Genomic DNA, 18,022 nt, shown 5'->3' with positions numbered 1-18,022 from the left:
GTCAGTTTAGAGGTGATTAGGTTGGATTAGAACTTGGTCTAGTTTAGAGGTGTTTAGGCAATAATGACTTTGTCTGAATGCAACAAAGCAAGAGAGAAACATATAGTGGCATAAACATGCTCTCCCAGGTTATTAAAGACAAATTTGAATGTATAAAGCATAGAATACATGTTCTGCATTTAGGTTTTTGACCAAAGGTTATGAAATGTTCTCCCTCAACTAATAGTGCATTCTGTTTTATAATGAAACACCCGTAAAATACAGACAGGCTGAGTGTTCAATGATGTTATTTTTATTTAGGGTATCACAGAAAGAAAGAAATGCACAGAAAGTAGTACTTCAGGATTCAAAAATAGCCTGAGCTTTCCTTGTGTGGTCTGGTCTCCAAACAACCTGAGGTTTATAGTTCACAGTGTTTTTCTGGAAAGTCTGTTTGCTTGCAGGATCTGAGAAGTCATAAAATTTGATCCTCTTAAATCCTCTGTCCTAGACAGAGAGAGAGAGGGTAAAAAAATCCATTGCATTAAGATGCAATAGTGAATTCCAAGGACTAAGAACAGAGCTTTTCCTGAGCACATCAATGCTACTCTCCGCTCTAAGGTAACAAGAAAATGTTCTTCCTTCTGAGGCTCCTTGAACACAGGATCTATGTCCTATGCAAATTCCATGATTTCATTTAAGTCACAAGACTCACTTTTTCTGTTTACCCCCCTTAATCATTTGTCTAACTGTAGTCAAGAAGTCTTATGAAACATCTTTTATTTTATTTTGCTTTTCTCGGTGAGAGAATGATCTGCATTCTAATCTGCTTTTTCCTGTGGGCGATAACATTTAAAAGGCATGGCTAATTTTTTTTAAGTCCCATTACAATCATTGTATATTAATTAGCTGATAGCAATTAAATATGTTATTTTTGCTATCTCTCACTACATGCTCAAAGCATTTTTTGAAAAAGTCTTAGGAGAGTTGCCTATAAAATTTCTTCTGTAGTCCTTTTTCCAACTAGTCATTCATGGCGGGGGGGGGGGGGGGGGGGGGGCAAGGATGTCAAAGTCTGGAATTAAGGCAAGCGTGAAGTTCTTCTTTCAAGCTGTGTGTTGATGCTTGCATTGATAATTCATTAGCAACACCTAGCTATAAACTTTAAGTTAAATCTATGGGACTAGTGAAGGAGCAAAGGTGTATCTTCACTATTGCACCGAACACCTTGCTGTACCTATCTTTTGCGATCCTGTTACTGAAAATTGCCCCTGTGAAAAAGATTAATTTTACGCAGTTATTTTAAGGAATGATGAGATCCATGTGTATTACCTACCTTTTGATTAATGCTGCCTTTTAAATTTCACATGTCAGCTTGGCAACAAAGAATAAAATATAAAGTAGTGGTATATGGAGGTAATGTAATTATTTTCTACAGTACTCCGCTTGGCCTTATCGTATTGCTTTCTAGGAAGGGGATTTCCAGTTAGCCTCTGTATAGATAAGACAATGGGTTTTGAACCTTTCTGGTGTTTGGGAGTTGATGCAAACACAATCTATATCGGCCATCACTTCAGATTCTTGATTAGTATGTTTTTTTCACGTCCTATTAAAATGGCAAACCATCATCACAAATTGCAATCACAGTAGTAGCAAAACAAAGCCAGAAGAGACTTGTTTTATATACTACTTGGGGTGCTTTGCTCCTGCTCAAATTTGTGCAGTTGAAATTTCTAAGATCATGAAAGAGTCCAGATACTTGAAGTGCATGTTGCTACAGAAGTTTATGAGATCCGTCTGTTTTCCAGCCTTCCTTGCTGTCTCTTGTTCTTCAGATACTCAAGACTAGTCTGTATATTATTAAATGAGTTTTAAGGTTTTTTTCTATCAGCCAAGTGTTTTATTTTAGTCTTTTCCACTGCTTCTTTTTCTCGGTCATTTTTCCCAAGGATTTAATACCTATTTTCATTACCTAGGAAGATGTAGATTTTTATTATCTTTATTAACCTTTATTATCTGGGTTCGTTAAAATGAAAGTCATATCCTGTAGCATAGACAGTGCTTCTAATATAAGAAGTAATATGCAAAAATCAATATACAAATATTATTAAATAATGAACATGGTGTATAATAGCTTTATTGGTGTGCAGGGAAACTGGGATGTACCTCAGTCCCATTTTTTTTTATCTAAGTAATGATATACTTAGTTTATGGTTAATTTTTCACCTTTCTGATTCTAATTAGCTATTTAAATACTGCTTTTAAATGAAAATAATTATTTACTATAAACATTTGTTTTAAACATCAGTATATTGTGCATCTATACAGTGATACATTCCCAACTGAATATATATTTTATATATATATTCTACTGCTGAGTAAATGCAGCAATAACATATAGTAATAATGTTTTGTAAGAAAACTGTTAATTACATTGGGTTTGAGATCAAATTAAAGTACAGTGTGTACAATTAGACTCCTTTTAAATTGTCTCTAATTAGATTGACTAATATTAGGTCTTATGTTCATGTCTCTTCAATATCTGTATTTTAAAACATCCTTAAGACTTTCAGTCCTATACTTTATGTGGTAGAAAAACAAGTTCAGAAAAAAATAGCTCTTTTTAACACTAGAAAAAAAAATTTCAGTAGTTCTAAACTCTTCCTTCTTCATTAGTTAATTTGTCTTAATTGTTTTTTTAGTAGTAATTTTGAACTGTGATAATTTTACTGAGAATGTGATCTTCAGTGGGAGCACAAATCTGATATTTTTTGCATAAAATCATGTTTGATGGAATGTTACTATAGCTTTTTTTTTTTGGTTTTGCAATATCAGCTGTCCTGATCTCATGTCACCAAGATGTCAGGTTAAGCAACCCATCTGTACCTCATGCGAACCATGGCTTTTCTTATCTTGCAGTAAAAGTATTTGCTATCACAATATGTTATTTCTCTACCACTTATTTTCATGATCAGTTAAAATTTTTTCATCTGAAAGCTTTGCAAAGAAACATAGATCTGTGTTTATGTATGTGAGGTCTAGGTGTATTTCATTTAGCTTTCTTCAACAGCCTTTCCTTTTGAGAGTTCTGTAACTAGAAAACTCTGTGACTATCTCCATTGTTTATAAAGCAAAATATCAGTTAGAAATTCTCATAGACTTCTGTCCTCTTATCCTGTCGACTGTTGTTACTTAAGTAGTCTATGCTTACCTTAAAATGCCTCCAGTTCTGGGTAGGGTGACTCTGCATAGACTACAATAGTTATCGTGACATCTTATTTTTATTCTTCCTCTTTTATATGTGCTGCTGGGATCATAGTCCAGCTCAGAGCATTCTGTTTGTTTCTGCTAACTAATTCCATGGTAAATCTTACCAGATAAGAACACTACATCTGTCAGTATCCTCAAATCCCTTCAACCAAGAGCTAAGGGAATGTGATGTCTTTCAGTTTCAGATTCATTTTCCATAAATAAAACCTAACAGCAGCAGCAACAGCAACAAAAAAACCCCAACCCTAACCAACCAAAACAAAACAACTTGCAAAAAAACTCAACCCCAAAACACTGGTTTTATTTGCCTTTGAAATAATGGGGCTAAAACTTAAGATGCCCATTGAAAACATTAAAGGTTTCGGTAGCTTTGCTCAGGCCTGACGCACAAAGAAAATGGAGTTTAATGACAGCTTAACTAAAAGCTGTCTTAATTATGTCTTAATTTTTATTGTTATGCGTTGATATGACTATACTTAAATGCTTGTAAGAACATGGAAGGTTAGAGCCTAAAATATAAAGGTCAAAAGAAAGATCTCCTAAACTTTAATTAAAAAAAAATACTATTTGACCTTGTTGAAAGTGACCTGAGAGATGAGCAAAAGATTATTGTTTCACTTGATGTGTCTTTTTAGCTCTTTGGCATATTTAAGTTTTCATTTAATGTATTTTGTTAACTATGCTATATTTATTCTGTTCATACATATGAATATGTAATGTATGAACATTGCAATGTATGAACAGTGCATTTATATGAATTAAGTAAAATAGCAATAAATATTTCTTTAATATTGCATGGTATTAATAACAACTGCTTAATAGTCATTGTTAATTCTATCAAATACATTTTTGGAATTGAGTTCCCCTACTCAATATTAATTTGAAATATGAAAAACCTAACAAACTTATTCCTTCTATGTCCCCCCCTTCCCATGAAAACAAATGAAACAAAAATTGTTAGTCATTTGTTTAATGTATAGCCTCTGGGCATGTAACCTGGAATAAACAGCCTATAATTCAAGTCTAATTTCTAAGAAATAAGGTCTATCACTCTCCTCAGGCATTAGCAAAATCCTTCATTCTCTAGAGTCATTCATGGAAATGCTATTAATTTCTACTATTCTTACCTGAGGATTATACTCATACATCAATACAAGTAATACAAAATTAATATTACATTATTTTAATAGAATTTATTCAACTTCATTCATATATCTAATATTATTTGGTGTTACATCATTTGATGTAACAATTCTACTGGATAAAAAAATAGGTTAAAAATAATAGTAACTACTATATTACACTAAAATGATCCTAAAGATTGTGAAAGACCAATCCCATTGCAATTGATAGTTTGTGGGTTGTTTTTGATTTTTTTTTTTTCCAAAGGTCTGAGAAACTATTGTATTAGCCAATCTGACTTTCCAGATGAAGGTCACCCATTTATTTCTGTATTCCTTCATTGCTCCTGTAACTGCAGCATGAGTAAAGCATGTCCTTCAAAAAAATTATTGAGTCTTCCAATACTTTCTACACCTTAATATTTCCAGATCATTTCCCTTGATGGTTTATTATTAACAGAGTTTATCATTTGGATACATCTGTCTTCTCCTTCCAATGACTGCATCCTGATATCTACTCCATCATTAGAGAGAATGTAATGAAAGTCTTTGGTTTGGTACAAGGAAATGTTTGCAAAACATTATTCATAGTTCATTATTAAAAACAAACCTGATTTTAGCTGTATCAGTCTAGGGCAGGGAAGAAAAATGGATGTCTTTTATATATATAAAAATTAAGGAACTATTATTAAAATACACTTATCAATTAGATTAGAACTTTGGATATTTACTGAATTGTTATTTTAGCTCTTTGCACACTTTTTTTTTTTTTGTAAGCTTCTTGCTTCCAACATGAACTCCACGAGAAAATAACTAGAAGCTTTACAATACATTCCCTACTTCACAGTAGGGAGACTGTAACCAATTGTTGGTACATCTGTACTGTATATAGCTTCACTTCATGATTTATTTTGAATAGTTAGTTGAAATTCAACAACCAAATACTGAGCTAATCTTGAATTTTCTAAGATTCAACAGAAAAAAATCATCTTAATTTTACTTTCTAGTTTACTAAATGTCACACAGTGGATAATACGGTATAACCTTTCATCAAATTTCTGGCTAAAATGAATGTATACCTCAAATGTACAGTTGAACACTTTACAAAAGGGCAGGTGCAACTGATTAATATTCATATCATGAGTTTCTTTTTTCCTTTGCAACACTACCTTATCTGCCTTTGTAAGATGAAAGGCAGAAACAAAATATTATTCCTAGAAATTTATCAGCATATCGGTTTTAATCAATACTGGTAGATATACTACATTTTTACCCATATTTATGTCCTAGCACAGACTATATATTACTTGCATTGTAAGAAGGTAATTGATGTTGACACTCTCGTGTCTATACTCTCTAATTGTCATTCTTCCTGCACATTTTCTTTTATCTAGACAAAAATTTGCAGAGAGGAAAGATAAGATCTGAATGAGCCTCAGAAAGGCTGAATAACAAAATGCAATGCACATTATGTGGTTTATAGAAAATTACACTTGAGAAAATTGCACTTAAAAACCATCTCTGAAATTTAAAAAAAAAAAAAAGAATAGGGGTTTTAGGCAAATTACTCCCATTAATGTCAGTGGGAATTGTGCAGCTAAGATCCATCTGTACTGGGGTTTTGGGGAAAAAAAATAACACTATTTTGTCAGGAAATATAATGCTTTTCAGTAATTCTGAGGTTACCTGGAGTTTTAGGAGCTCACATGAGGGGGAAGATAATAGAATACCCACTAAATACTGTCCCTTAGAATTTCCAGTGATAGAATCTTCATGGTTGGAAAGGACCTTTGAGATTGAGTCCAACCATACACACACACACAAAAAAAAACCCCTACAATCTCTGTCACTAGAGCATGCCCTGAAGTGCCAAATCTAGATGTTTCTTAAATACCTCTAGGGATGGTGACTCAACCACCTCCCTGGGCAGGCTGTTCCAGTGCCTGACCACTCTTTCTGTGAAGTAATTCTTCCTAATACCTAACCTAAACCTCCCCTGCCGCAGCTTCAGACCATTTCCTCTGGTCCTGTCATTATAATTCAGTATGCTAAAATATTGCCTCTTGGAGATCTCTCTTTCCCTTATTTGTCTACTCAAATCTGGAGTTTTGTCAGATAATTTCAAAATAAATATATACAATGAGTATGGTTAGCTTATGACCTGTATGAGATAAGTAAATTCATTTACAGCACCTTATCAACTGTCCTGTGTTATCTCATTTCTTTCTTGGTAGGCTGGAATCATAGAATCGTTTAGGATGGAAAAGATCTGTAAGATCATCAAGTTCAACCATTAACCTAGCACTGCTAAATCCACAACTAAATCATGTCCCTCAGCACCACATCTACGCATCTTTTAAATGCCTCCAGGGATGGTGACTCAACCACTTCCTTGGGCAGCCTGTTCCAATGCTTGATAACCCTTTCAGTGAAGAAATTTTTCCTAATATCCAATCTAAACCTCCCCTGACACAACTCGAGGCCATTGTTTCTTGTCCTATTGCTTGTTACTTGGGAGAGGATACAGACTGCCACCTCGCTACAACCTGCTTTCAAGTAGTTGTAGAGAACGCTAAGGTCTCCCCTCAGCCGCCTTTTCTCCAGGCTAAACAACCCCAGTTCCCTCAGCCCCTCATGCTCGAGACCCTCCACCATCTTCATTGCCCTTCTCTGGACTCACTCCAGAATCTCAATGTCTGTCTTGTAGTGAGGGGTCCCAAACTGGACATGATATTTGAGGCGTGGCCTCATCAGTGCCAAGTACAGGAGGACAATCACTTCCCTAGTCCTGCTGGCCACGCTATTTCTCAGACAAGCCAGGATGCTACTGGCTTTCTTGGCCACCTGGGCACACTCCTGGCTCATTTTCAGCTAGCTGTCGACCAACACCCCCAGGTCAACAGCTATAGTTACGTTGTATTTCTGTAAGAATGAGCTACCTGAGAAATTTACCCAGAGTAAGCTTCTATGCATGTTCCATTGATTATTTATTTTTTCCTATTTGGCTCAGAACTGCGGCCAGTTGTTTTAGGATAATTGTCCTAATGAAAGCAGTGTATATATAGAAGGGTAACAGCCGTAGAAGAATTGATCCTTAAAGTTAGCATGAAGATTTTCTCTGATTTTTCCATTTAAAGAAAGACAAAATTTGGAAAACAGGCCCTTCTCTGCCTCAGTAAGATGAAGGAAAGACTTTATTTGGCCTTTGCCTACTGTTTTATTGGGCCTTTAGAATCCTTAAGATTCCTCTTGGACAAGATCTTACATCAGAAATAAAAAGACAATAGAAAACTTTACAGTCCTACTTAAAAAGCAATGATTTAGTGAAATAAGAATCCTTGAATTTAAAGATAAGATAAAATCAAATCTAATTCTCAGCTTCTTTTCCACTGCGACAGTAATCAGGGCATATATGCCTAACTCCAGGGTGCTTATTTCCCTTGGGAGCTCTCTGCAGCCTTACACTAGGCAGCAGTTTTAGGAAACGTGAACACGTTAGTCATGAACTACCAGAAGAATTGTTGCTTTTAAAATGCATTAGTCTTTCTATCTCTGCCTGTTTTGGAAAAGAAGTATTATTTTGTAGAATGTAATACGCGGTTTATACAAGATTACTGTGACATTAGTATGAAGCTACTTCAATTCGGTTGGTACTGAAGAACATTGTGAGTCAGGCTGTAACTTTATCCCAGAACAATTGTTTCACCTTGAGGACGAAGGCTTTGTCTGCTCTGCTTTACATGGTCCGAGGCTGCCTTTAAGACTAGTATGGGCTCTACCAACACGTCTAGGTGATTTGCTTTAATGCACAGTCAGATATGCCTTAATGGAAAAACTGTGGATTAGCCTTTGTGTAGAACTTTAATGGATGGAAAAGCAAACAGAAGGAAGTGCATGCTTTGTTGAAGCCTGGCCTAAAGATAGTTTTCTTTAAAAGTATAAAGGCATAGACAAGATGATGTGGAACTTTTGCATATCTTTATTTTTTCTTTGCTTCCCCTTTGCTTTGAAGGGTTGTAATTTGCTGCACGCGAAGAGGAACAACTGCTTCATGCCCCCCTTTCTGAGTCTGCCATGATTGTTGTACTCCTCAGGGATCTAAATCAGCAAACCAAGATCCAAATCATCAGATTTCACAGTTGCCCTCTACCCCCAACTCTATGGTTGGATTTTTTTCTTGTTATTTTGTTTTTAATGAAACAATATTTCACTCTTGTATCTAGGCTTCCCAAATGCTGTCAGGTCCCTTTCATAACGGCTCATGAATTCAAGGCTTCATCAAATCTTCTCCACAGGCCTGTAAGCCTTTTTCTAAGACTGTAATACCTAGTAATACCAAATCCTGGGAACGGTGTTAATTCTGAAAACTTCAACAGCTTTATATTTTTCCTTATTTCTGCCTAGCCACCTTGCTCCGCATCTTGTTTCCTTCACAGAGTCTTGCATTCATGTAATGCATTAATTGATACAAGAACAGCCTGTGTCACGTTGTTTTCCCAGAATTTGCTGCCATAAATGGTGGCAATTGCTAACAAGACTGAGCTGTGTATGCAGGATACCAGTGCAAGAATCCTGGTGCAAACATTAAATTACAAAGCTCTCTGTAGTAAATAGTATTCTGACAAGAGCAACAGGAAAATGGATCACTTTTTGCTCATTCTTTCTTCCTTAGCATAATAACCAAGGCCTTGCTTACTGCTATTTAACAGAATAGCTTTACAAATGTAAATGTTGTTGCTTCTGCTTTGCATGCATTTGTAGTTTAAAATGCAATTGTACTGCAATTGCTGAGTCTGATAAGTCTGATTCTGTGAAACTTTTTTGAAACACAAACTTTCAGCATAATGTCATTGACCAAATTGGTTCTGAGAATAGTTTACCAAATTGTCTTGTGCTGTATGGGCACTTGCTATCTATAGCTGTTACCATGCTACTATTTCATCCATGAATAAAAATCTGTACGTGTATAATTCAGATTTCTTGTAATTAAAGCTGTTGTATTTTTTATATATATATAAGATTATATATGTATTGTATATATAAACTAATATGTTGTTGTACAACTGCCATTGCTTGTGTGTGTTTTAACAACATGGTAGGAATAATTATCTTGGTACCTGTCTCAATGAAATAATATCTTTAATAACAATTATTCCTTTAATTACTTTTTTAAAGTAACTACATAGTAACAAAGTATTCGCACCGCAAAATGAATATTAAAGGTAATGAACACAAAACTAATTTTATGCATTTTAACTACATTTTATGATATGACTAATGATAAATTTTCATTATAAATTGTTAATCAAGCAAATAAGTTTGCACTCCCTCTTTCATCAGAGTTTCTGTAATTAGTGGTTTATGTTTATTAAATTATTTTAATTTTTGTCACATATCAAGGACAATCTACCATATGTTTTAGACTAATTAGCAATTTGTTTATTTTAAGAATTCCATTAATTCAGCAGCTACTTTTTAAATATGGCCAGCAGGGAAGAGGAGACTTTGCCTGAGTTTTGCAAGAAGGAAATATTCTTCTTTATCACTAGCCCACTCTGGCAGACATGTACCCAGATCCTCAGCAGATGGTTCAGGCAGAGAGATGGGTGAGGTTCTCTGATGCAGTACAAGTATGTAGTTTGTCTTTCAAAAAAACCCAGAATTAAGTGGAAGTCAATATGCTTCTATGTCCAACATCCATGGTTTATAAATACTGGCTCTTCTTTCAAAAGAAAAAAAAACCAAATGGAATGCACGTGATACGTATTTAAGCGGGCCTAAGAAACTAGCTTTGCTGTTTCTAAAATGGCTGGTGGATTTTGTTAGTCCTAAAATATTATCTACCTTTACAGATCAGTTCTTGTCTTTACTATAAATTGCTGTGTACCTTCTTTGGAATCACTGTACATTAAGAGTCCCTTTAACCATCCTGCTCTACTCCCTTATTGCTAATATGAAGCCCTTTCTAAATAAAATTTGATACTATGCCAACACTATGTACCAAACGTCATTTTTGAACAAGGATGATGTCAAAATGTTGGGACGTTTTAAGAGATATTGACACTATTTGTGTGTTAAGACAAAGAGAAAATAGCACTAGAAAAAGAGCTCTTATACCTTGCAAAAGCATTTCTGTGTATATTTAAATAAGTTTCTTTACAGACCCTAGTTTGATATATATTGCAAATAGCTTATAAGTTATGATTTGCCTGAATAGCAATTTGTGTGGTCAGCCATCCATGATCTCTTTTAGTTCACAAACACAGCAGAAAACTTGACATTTTCTCCACTTTCATCCACTGTGCTTTGAAAAGTTTACATTGAATTCACTCTGTTAGACACACAAGAAAGGTTTCTTTACAGTTCTAATATGTTCTGCATCGATACATTTTATCAGGCTTATACAATATGATGCAGCACAAAACCATGCAAAGCCACGCAACTTGTCTGATTAATTTGGTTGGAGACTGTTAAATTCAAAACCATTTTGCTATATTGAGGCAGATAAAAAATCCTGGGATGCAAGATGATTTGTTCTGCTTACAGGTGACTCGTAGCAATAGATAACAATATAATATTGTGGTTCATGTAATTATTCCAGTATTACTTAGACAGTAAATATATATAACTTATTCAGTTGAGAACAAGCGAGGTGAAAATATTTTGTTTATATATATAATAGTGCAATACAGGAGAAAAATAACAGAAATGTATGTAAAAGCAGGTCTGTTGACTCCTCCACACCACAGTGTTTATACGGAATTGGTATATTTTACTTAATACAGTGATGTTTGCACATTTACATGCTTTCTAATAGCATATGGATAGAGATTTTTTATTTTCAGGCCAACTAGCATCAAAACGCTAGCATGCTGCACAAATGCAAGTGGAAGTATCTGGCATGATGAACAATTGTTTGTTTACCTCTCTCATGTTCCAAGGCTCTTAGAGGTTTGTTTGTTTGTTTGTTTACCATCAAACAGGATGAGCAGTTCCTATTTCTCTGAGCATCCGAACTTAATTTTCCTAAGTTGTAGGTGCTTATAACATCTACTCACTAACGTAAGTCATTGCTTCTCAGTGGTTTTCTACATAAGTTAATTCACATACTTCATCTTTTAATAATAAGGAAGAATCTGTATTTAATGCACCTTCAATATAAATTTTTCTATATTTTTTAACTCTGTGTTTTCAGTTGAAAAGGCTAATATTAAATCAGCTTTCCCTAGGCAGAAGGTTAATTTCACAGTTCAGAGATGCTACATCCAGTCTAATCACTGGTTAATCTTGAAATAACTTGAGGCTTACAGACTTCTCTTTCTATCTGGATGCACTTAGCTGCTACCAAGCATCTTGCTGGCCCAACACATATCACACTGAGGCTGGTCTATGATCTGCTAGCAAAGTTTTTTCATGATAGATTGAATGGCATCTTGAAGTTAAAATTCAAGTCTTTTGAGGAAACTAAGCCATGAAAAGGTGATCAAAAGTCTTCAGATGAAATTAAAGAAACTAAAGATATTAGAAAAAAATAAGGTCTTTAAAGAAAATAAAAGATATGCTGCATCTAATGCCTTCTTTCCTTGAAATTTTTTTGGTTTTTTTTTTAAGTCACTGAAATCTTAACATGTTCCATTTTTAAAAAAAATCCTTTTTAATTTTAATATTTCATCTGAGTAATTTTCTTTCCTCTCCTAACTTTGCTGAGCTTGTACTCTGTTCTCCCTAAAAAGTCCTTCTCATCCTTTTAAGTGTTTCTCTTCTCCTTTGATACCAAGATTTGATTTTTAAGATTGCTCTCCTGCAAGGCTACTCTGATCTAGTCATCAATGCTTGGATTAAGTCTTCAGCCTCTAAATTGCGGTATCTGAACACTGACAAGACTTGGCTACGTATTGCCTCTAAATCCTTTTTTTTTTTTTTTTTTTAAAGCACAGAATGCTTATCATTAATAAGATTCCACTGAGTTAACCTGCCTGTTAAAGTTTAAGTTTCACTCTCTGACCTATAAAGAGATATAAAATGAAAACAAAACCAAATTCTCTTTTATGAAGACTAGAAGAAAGTGCTAGATAGATCTACATCAAATGCTGGCTGTAGTTTAAAAAGAAACGTCAAAGGAGTTAAGCAATACTAAAACTATTGCTTTAGTTGTAGTACAGCATGAAAATCAGAGATTTAGAGTTACTTGTAAGTTCAACCTGTTGCATCATATCCTGTATTTCAGGAAATACTATTCATTGCATTTTAGACACATTAAGAACATACGTGGAAATGCTTTACAATCTAGTACACCATATTTTATTGTTAATAGAAGGGGGGTTTTTTTGGTTTTGGGTTTTTTTTTGTGTGTGTGGTTTTTTTATATCTGACCAATATTTCTAATGTATTAATGGAGGAATTTGAAAACATACTTTCCAGACAGGTACAGGTTTTGACACACTTCTTTATTTTGAAACAAGAAAAAAGTCATTAACTTAGATTTGTAAGATTGGGTTGGAGGCAACAACACAAATATAACATCACTACCCGTATTATTTTACAAAATGTGAAAAGTTGTAACCATATGTTTTAGTTGTTTGTAGATTACATGACCTCATTATTTAAGGTTATGGTAGCTAAACATTTCTATGTCCCTGTGAGTTATTAACTACTCTTGTATTATTGATTATAGCTTTATTCTTCTCATTGGTAGAGTTTAAAAAGCTGTGTGAGTGCACAGAATTAGTTACAGGTGATATTTTTCTATATTGCTCAGACAGAGATACGTAATAAGTCTTATTCTGAAATTATTTGCATGGTAACTGGGAAAAATATTATCAAAAGGTATACTATTAGAAGACCTATATATTGGTGTAGACGTTAACTTTATTCCATAGATTTATATGTACAATCTGGACATACTTAAGACTAAATTAACCTGATACGAGCACCATAATAACAAACATTCGTTGCATATAGATGGAACAAAATGTTGCAACTAGTACTGAGGTGTAATTGGTGCACTCTTTATTATCAATAGGTTATAGAATGTTAAAAATACCTCATAAATTGCAACAAAAGCAAAAAAAAAAGTTATCTGATTTCTTCTTTTTGTTCAAATTTAAAAATCCTGTTATAGAAAAGGAACATTGCAAGTGTTTCGCATTTGGCCTATTCCCAATGCCATTTTTACTGGCATAAACTTATAAAGCAGCAAATATTTGAAGAATTGCAGTACATAAAACAAAGAGCATCTCTTTGAGCAACTTTTGTGTAAAATCAGAGTTTGCAATTTTGGGGACAGATTACTGCCTTGAGTAAATTCTCATAGGTTTTTCTTATGTCATTGAAGACAACTAGATCAGTATATACTTAACAGTGAACGTCAGGTTATAAAGCAAATTGTTTATTGTGTTCATTCTCATGTAGGTGATCTGGTGTTTAGTGAATATATGCAATTACGTACAAGTGTGCTACTGAGGAAAACTTCTTGAGTTACATACTTTAAAACTTTCATATTACATTGACTTCAGCATTTCTGAAGAAACAACTTGTCAGTCAGAAAATAAAATAAAACTTCAATTAGGCGAACGTGCTATGGTAGCAGTTATTACTTGAGTGGAAAATAATTGTTCAGTGTTTGCCAAGCAAACAACAGGATGTGTGTCAGACAGTGAAATCAAAATGAATAAACAGAAGAGCTGTCGACTTTAGTTGTAGTTTTAGAGTATTCAGTGATCCCTTTGGGAAATGAACTTAACGAACTTGATGCTTTTTTTTTTTAATTTCAGCGTGTATTTTACTTGTTTCTTTTTTATGAATGAGTTTTTACTACTAATGCTCAACAGGGACATCTGGCTCTTTAGTTAAGACATTGTCATAATGTTTTACATGTAGAAAGTAGAGCATTTAAGAAATATGCTGCTTAATAAGTTACTATGTAAATATACCATTAATTTTCAAATGGATTTTCATTCAATATTTTAGCTTGTGAAACAAGTAATATAACTAGAAAATATGGCTTAATAAATAATTGCTCAAATAAAACAAGAAATAACTTCATCAGCACTTAGACTTCATTACTTAGAAACTGTTGTAAAAGAATGGTTGTGCAAGTAAAATTACAAAAGGTAAAAAGTTTTCTGAACAATTATCAGGCTATATTTATAGGAAACTTGAGGCTGGAAATGGTTGTGTGTTTTCAGTAAAGTATTGCATTGACTTAATTTTTAGTTCAAAACAGTAAAATGATAAATTTCAGCCATTTCAAACTTTTGACTTGATAACTCCGAAACAGTTTCATAAGTAATTTTTGATGCAGTGCTGCTTTGTTAGCTTGATGGCAGTAAGTCAACATATTTAACATGATTAAAGTACCTTTTTCACAATTTCTGATTACCGCCTTTGTTCTATAAATATTTACAAAATTTGAGTCTAACACACTGATAGCATAGTATATCATAGAATCATAGAATGTGTTGGGTTGGAAGGGACCTTTAAAGGTCATCGAGTCCAACCCCTCTGCAGTAAGCAGGGACATCTTCAACTAGATCAGGTTGCTCAGAGCCTCCTCAAGCCTGGCCTTGAATGTGGCTGATGGAAAAAGTATTTTCTTAGACCCTTATGGAAGGGATTCAGGATTTTGTAGGAGAAGAAAGCAGAGCTAGAATTAAACATAGGTAAGCCCAATACTCTGATCTGAACTAGAAATAAGTGGGTCAGCCTAAGAGGTTGTGCTGGTGGCTTTAAGATAAAGCAGCATCCTCTAGATAGATGTAAAAGTTGTCCCAGTTCCTGGTAACAACCAGTTAACTTGTCCTGTATTAAATGTGATACTTCCCTCGGGAACTAATTGATTCAGAGTTTTAGCCTGGCCATTCTGCCTCTGGTTTTCGAGCCCTACTGCTGTCCTATAGTTAGCACTGTGTCAGGTTGCCCTGTTTGGCCACCTTATAGTCAGCTTGTAATGGAGTTATCATGTGCCATCCAAAGGCCTCAAGTATCGTTGTGCTTGTTACAGGCACTTTTACTGTGCCTATTCTCTTTTTTTTTCTGCCACTTACTTACATTTGGTGGATTCCTAATCATCAGCCTTGCAAGCATTTGCCTATTACTTCATAAACTGTCAAATTTCTACTTAAGCTAGCTGTGACCCATTTCATATATGCAGTATGTTCACACATACCCACTGGTTGACATAATTTCAGTTCTTGGTATTAGTGTTGAGAATTAATACTATATTAATATGTATAAGGTTTATACAACAGTTATTGTTTTAATGGGAATATGAAAGAAATATCCACCGCTGTGAGGTTTTGAATTGCCTATGAGTTGTTTCATATCACGTGCACATGGTGTGATACTGGTCAGTCATAGGATCATAGTATGGTTTGGGTTGCAAGGTACCCCTGGGCTAATTCTTGTCTTAATTTTCTCTCCTGCTCTCTGCCCTCCATTCATAGAATCATAGAATCATTTAGGTTGGAAAAGACCCTTGGGATCATCAAGTCCAACCATCAACCCCACTCTTTCCTGTTCCTCTGTCATTAGAAATAATAACTAAGGGACTTACATAACCAGTGTGTCTCATGCAGACTTTCTAACAAATAATAGAAATACAAATTTAGTCTTCAAGATGTGAAAGATAGGCGTTTTTGCATAACAGGAAATATAAAATCTCTTACTCCATCAACAACTTGGTCAGGTTTCATCTTCTGGATGTAGGTGTGGGAATAACTTGTTCTGATGGTTCAAAAAAGAGATTCAGAAGCTTTATCAGCTGATTCTTTTCTAAACATGGAATTTTACATCCATTTTTGTGTGGTGTTGCCTCAGTAGAAGGAATCTTTTCCTCTTATCTCCTAACATATTTTTACGTTATTTTTAAACACATTTTTACAGAAAAATAGTACAGTGGTATTTAAAAGAAAATCCAAAACGAGAAATAACTAGGTAACAGTGTTATGGGAAAAGATTCATGGGTGAGAGGGAAGAACTAAGGGGATCGTAGTGAAAAACTTGTTGACTCTGAATCAGCTGTGTCATATTGGTTTTTTGGAAGGTAAATGTTATTTTGAAAAATGTCAATATATGTTATGTGTTGCTGATGCGGTTATAGAGCTGATGTATTTTAAAAAATCCTTAGTTCTAAACAATTCTGAATTGGAATATTGGAATACTTTAGGCAACACATATTAAAAAAAAACCCTAAAAATAGAAAGAGAAGACTGGAAGATAACTGAAGCAAGGGAAGATGTCTTTGTTTTGCTTTAAAGACAAAATGTTTTCTATGTTCACTGTGATGCAAGCAAGTCAGGAAAAATAAGAAAAAACCCAAACCTATTTGTAGTTGAGGGGACTTTGGCAAAGTTTCCTTCAGGATGAAACTGAGGACAGTTAAGCACTGCTTCAGGGCTTACAAGGTTCTGGAACACCCTCTTCATATCACGGAATAATTTAGGCTGGCAGTGGCCTCTGCAGCTACATAGTTCAATCAGTTGCTTAAAGCAGATCTGCCTTCAAAATTACATCAGATTCTACAGGGTCTTGCTCAGTTGAATTATGAGCAACTCCCAAGATATAGGTAAAGTGACAGAGACTGCAGGGACTCTTTGGACAATGTGTTGCAGCATTTACTCACCGTCATTGTGAAAAAAAAGTGAAAAATACTAGTTTGAAAACAGGTTATATCGGAATATTTCTGCAGCAGGAAAAGCATAGCTGATTTTACCTTGGTGCAGGAAGGAGGATGAACTAGATTGTCTCTTTTGGATCTGTACGTCTATGATTTTTGTGGTAAATAATTCCATAAATAACATATTTTTCTCTTTTCATTGCAGCAGCAAAAGAATCAGGAAAGCTCAAGAAATAAAGGTAAGTGCTAATTATTTTCAAAATGTAGAGATTCTTGTAATTATCACAAATCTAACATCTATTGTTGGTAAAAAATTATCCAGAGAAATTGTTTGCTGAGTGTTTTGGTATTTGAAATGACAAAAAGATATCTGGGAAAGGAGGATGCAACGTAGAAAGTAAATGCGTAAGCTGCTATATTTGGAACTATGCTTGAGGTGAACAAGGCTGACTGCTCTACTCTGGACGGGATGGGCTGCACAGCTTCTCACTAAATTTGCATCCTCAGCTGTGTATGCTTATTATACTTCAATGAAACTCCAGTAGTGTCACTTTAGTTTCTCCATTTCCATTCAGCAAATCTGTAATTGGATGTGATTCCAATTTATGCAGAAATTAATCAAGTCCTTAGTGGGCTGCCTTGCAAAACTATTGTCATCTGTAGTTTTTGCATATAATTTTTTTTTATATACTTCCACTGCACCTTCCTCTGTGCCAGTGGCTAGGTACTACATGAAATAGAATATCCAAGTTAAAGAAACAGCCTTGTATCAAGAACATTAAAGAGTTCAGAAACCCAAATTGTGGATTTCATGCTTCTTTCTAATACAAATTCTGATAAGAGACAGAGCACCCAGATCTCTTGGTTAAAAATCTGCTAAGCAAGTAATGAAAGGCAAAATTGCCAATAGAGGCAAAGATTGTTCTCTTCATATTTTAGTTGCTTATAAAGGAAGGCTATGAGGTGCTTTAAAAGGGAAACCAAAAGGAAAGTAGAAGAAGAAAGAACACCAGTTAAAGGTTATAAAGAGAGGAGG

The 18,022-nt window shown here is 34.5% G+C and overlaps 1 protein-coding gene across 2 annotated transcripts in view; it reads left to right on the top strand.

Annotated features, from left to right (window-relative positions):
• The window catches only part of FSTL5 (follistatin like 5), a 317,506-nt gene that overhangs the window by 33,355 nt on the left and 266,129 nt on the right, over window positions 1-18,022 (top strand). For both annotated transcript variants that reach the window (XM_063336243.1, XM_063336242.1), the window contains exon 3: window positions 17,192-17,225. In XM_063336243.1, coding sequence (XP_063192313.1) covers window positions 17,192-17,225 — 34 coding nt within the window. The remainder of the gene's footprint in view (window positions 1-17,191; window positions 17,226-18,022) is intronic.

This window comes from Chroicocephalus ridibundus, chromosome 5, assembly GCF_963924245.1.
Source record: "Chroicocephalus ridibundus chromosome 5, bChrRid1.1, whole genome shotgun sequence".
Lineage (NCBI taxonomy): Eukaryota > Metazoa > Chordata > Aves > Charadriiformes > Laridae > Chroicocephalus > Chroicocephalus ridibundus.
Note: the sequence above shows the minus strand (reverse complement) of the source record. Positions and strands in the feature narration are given on the sequence as shown.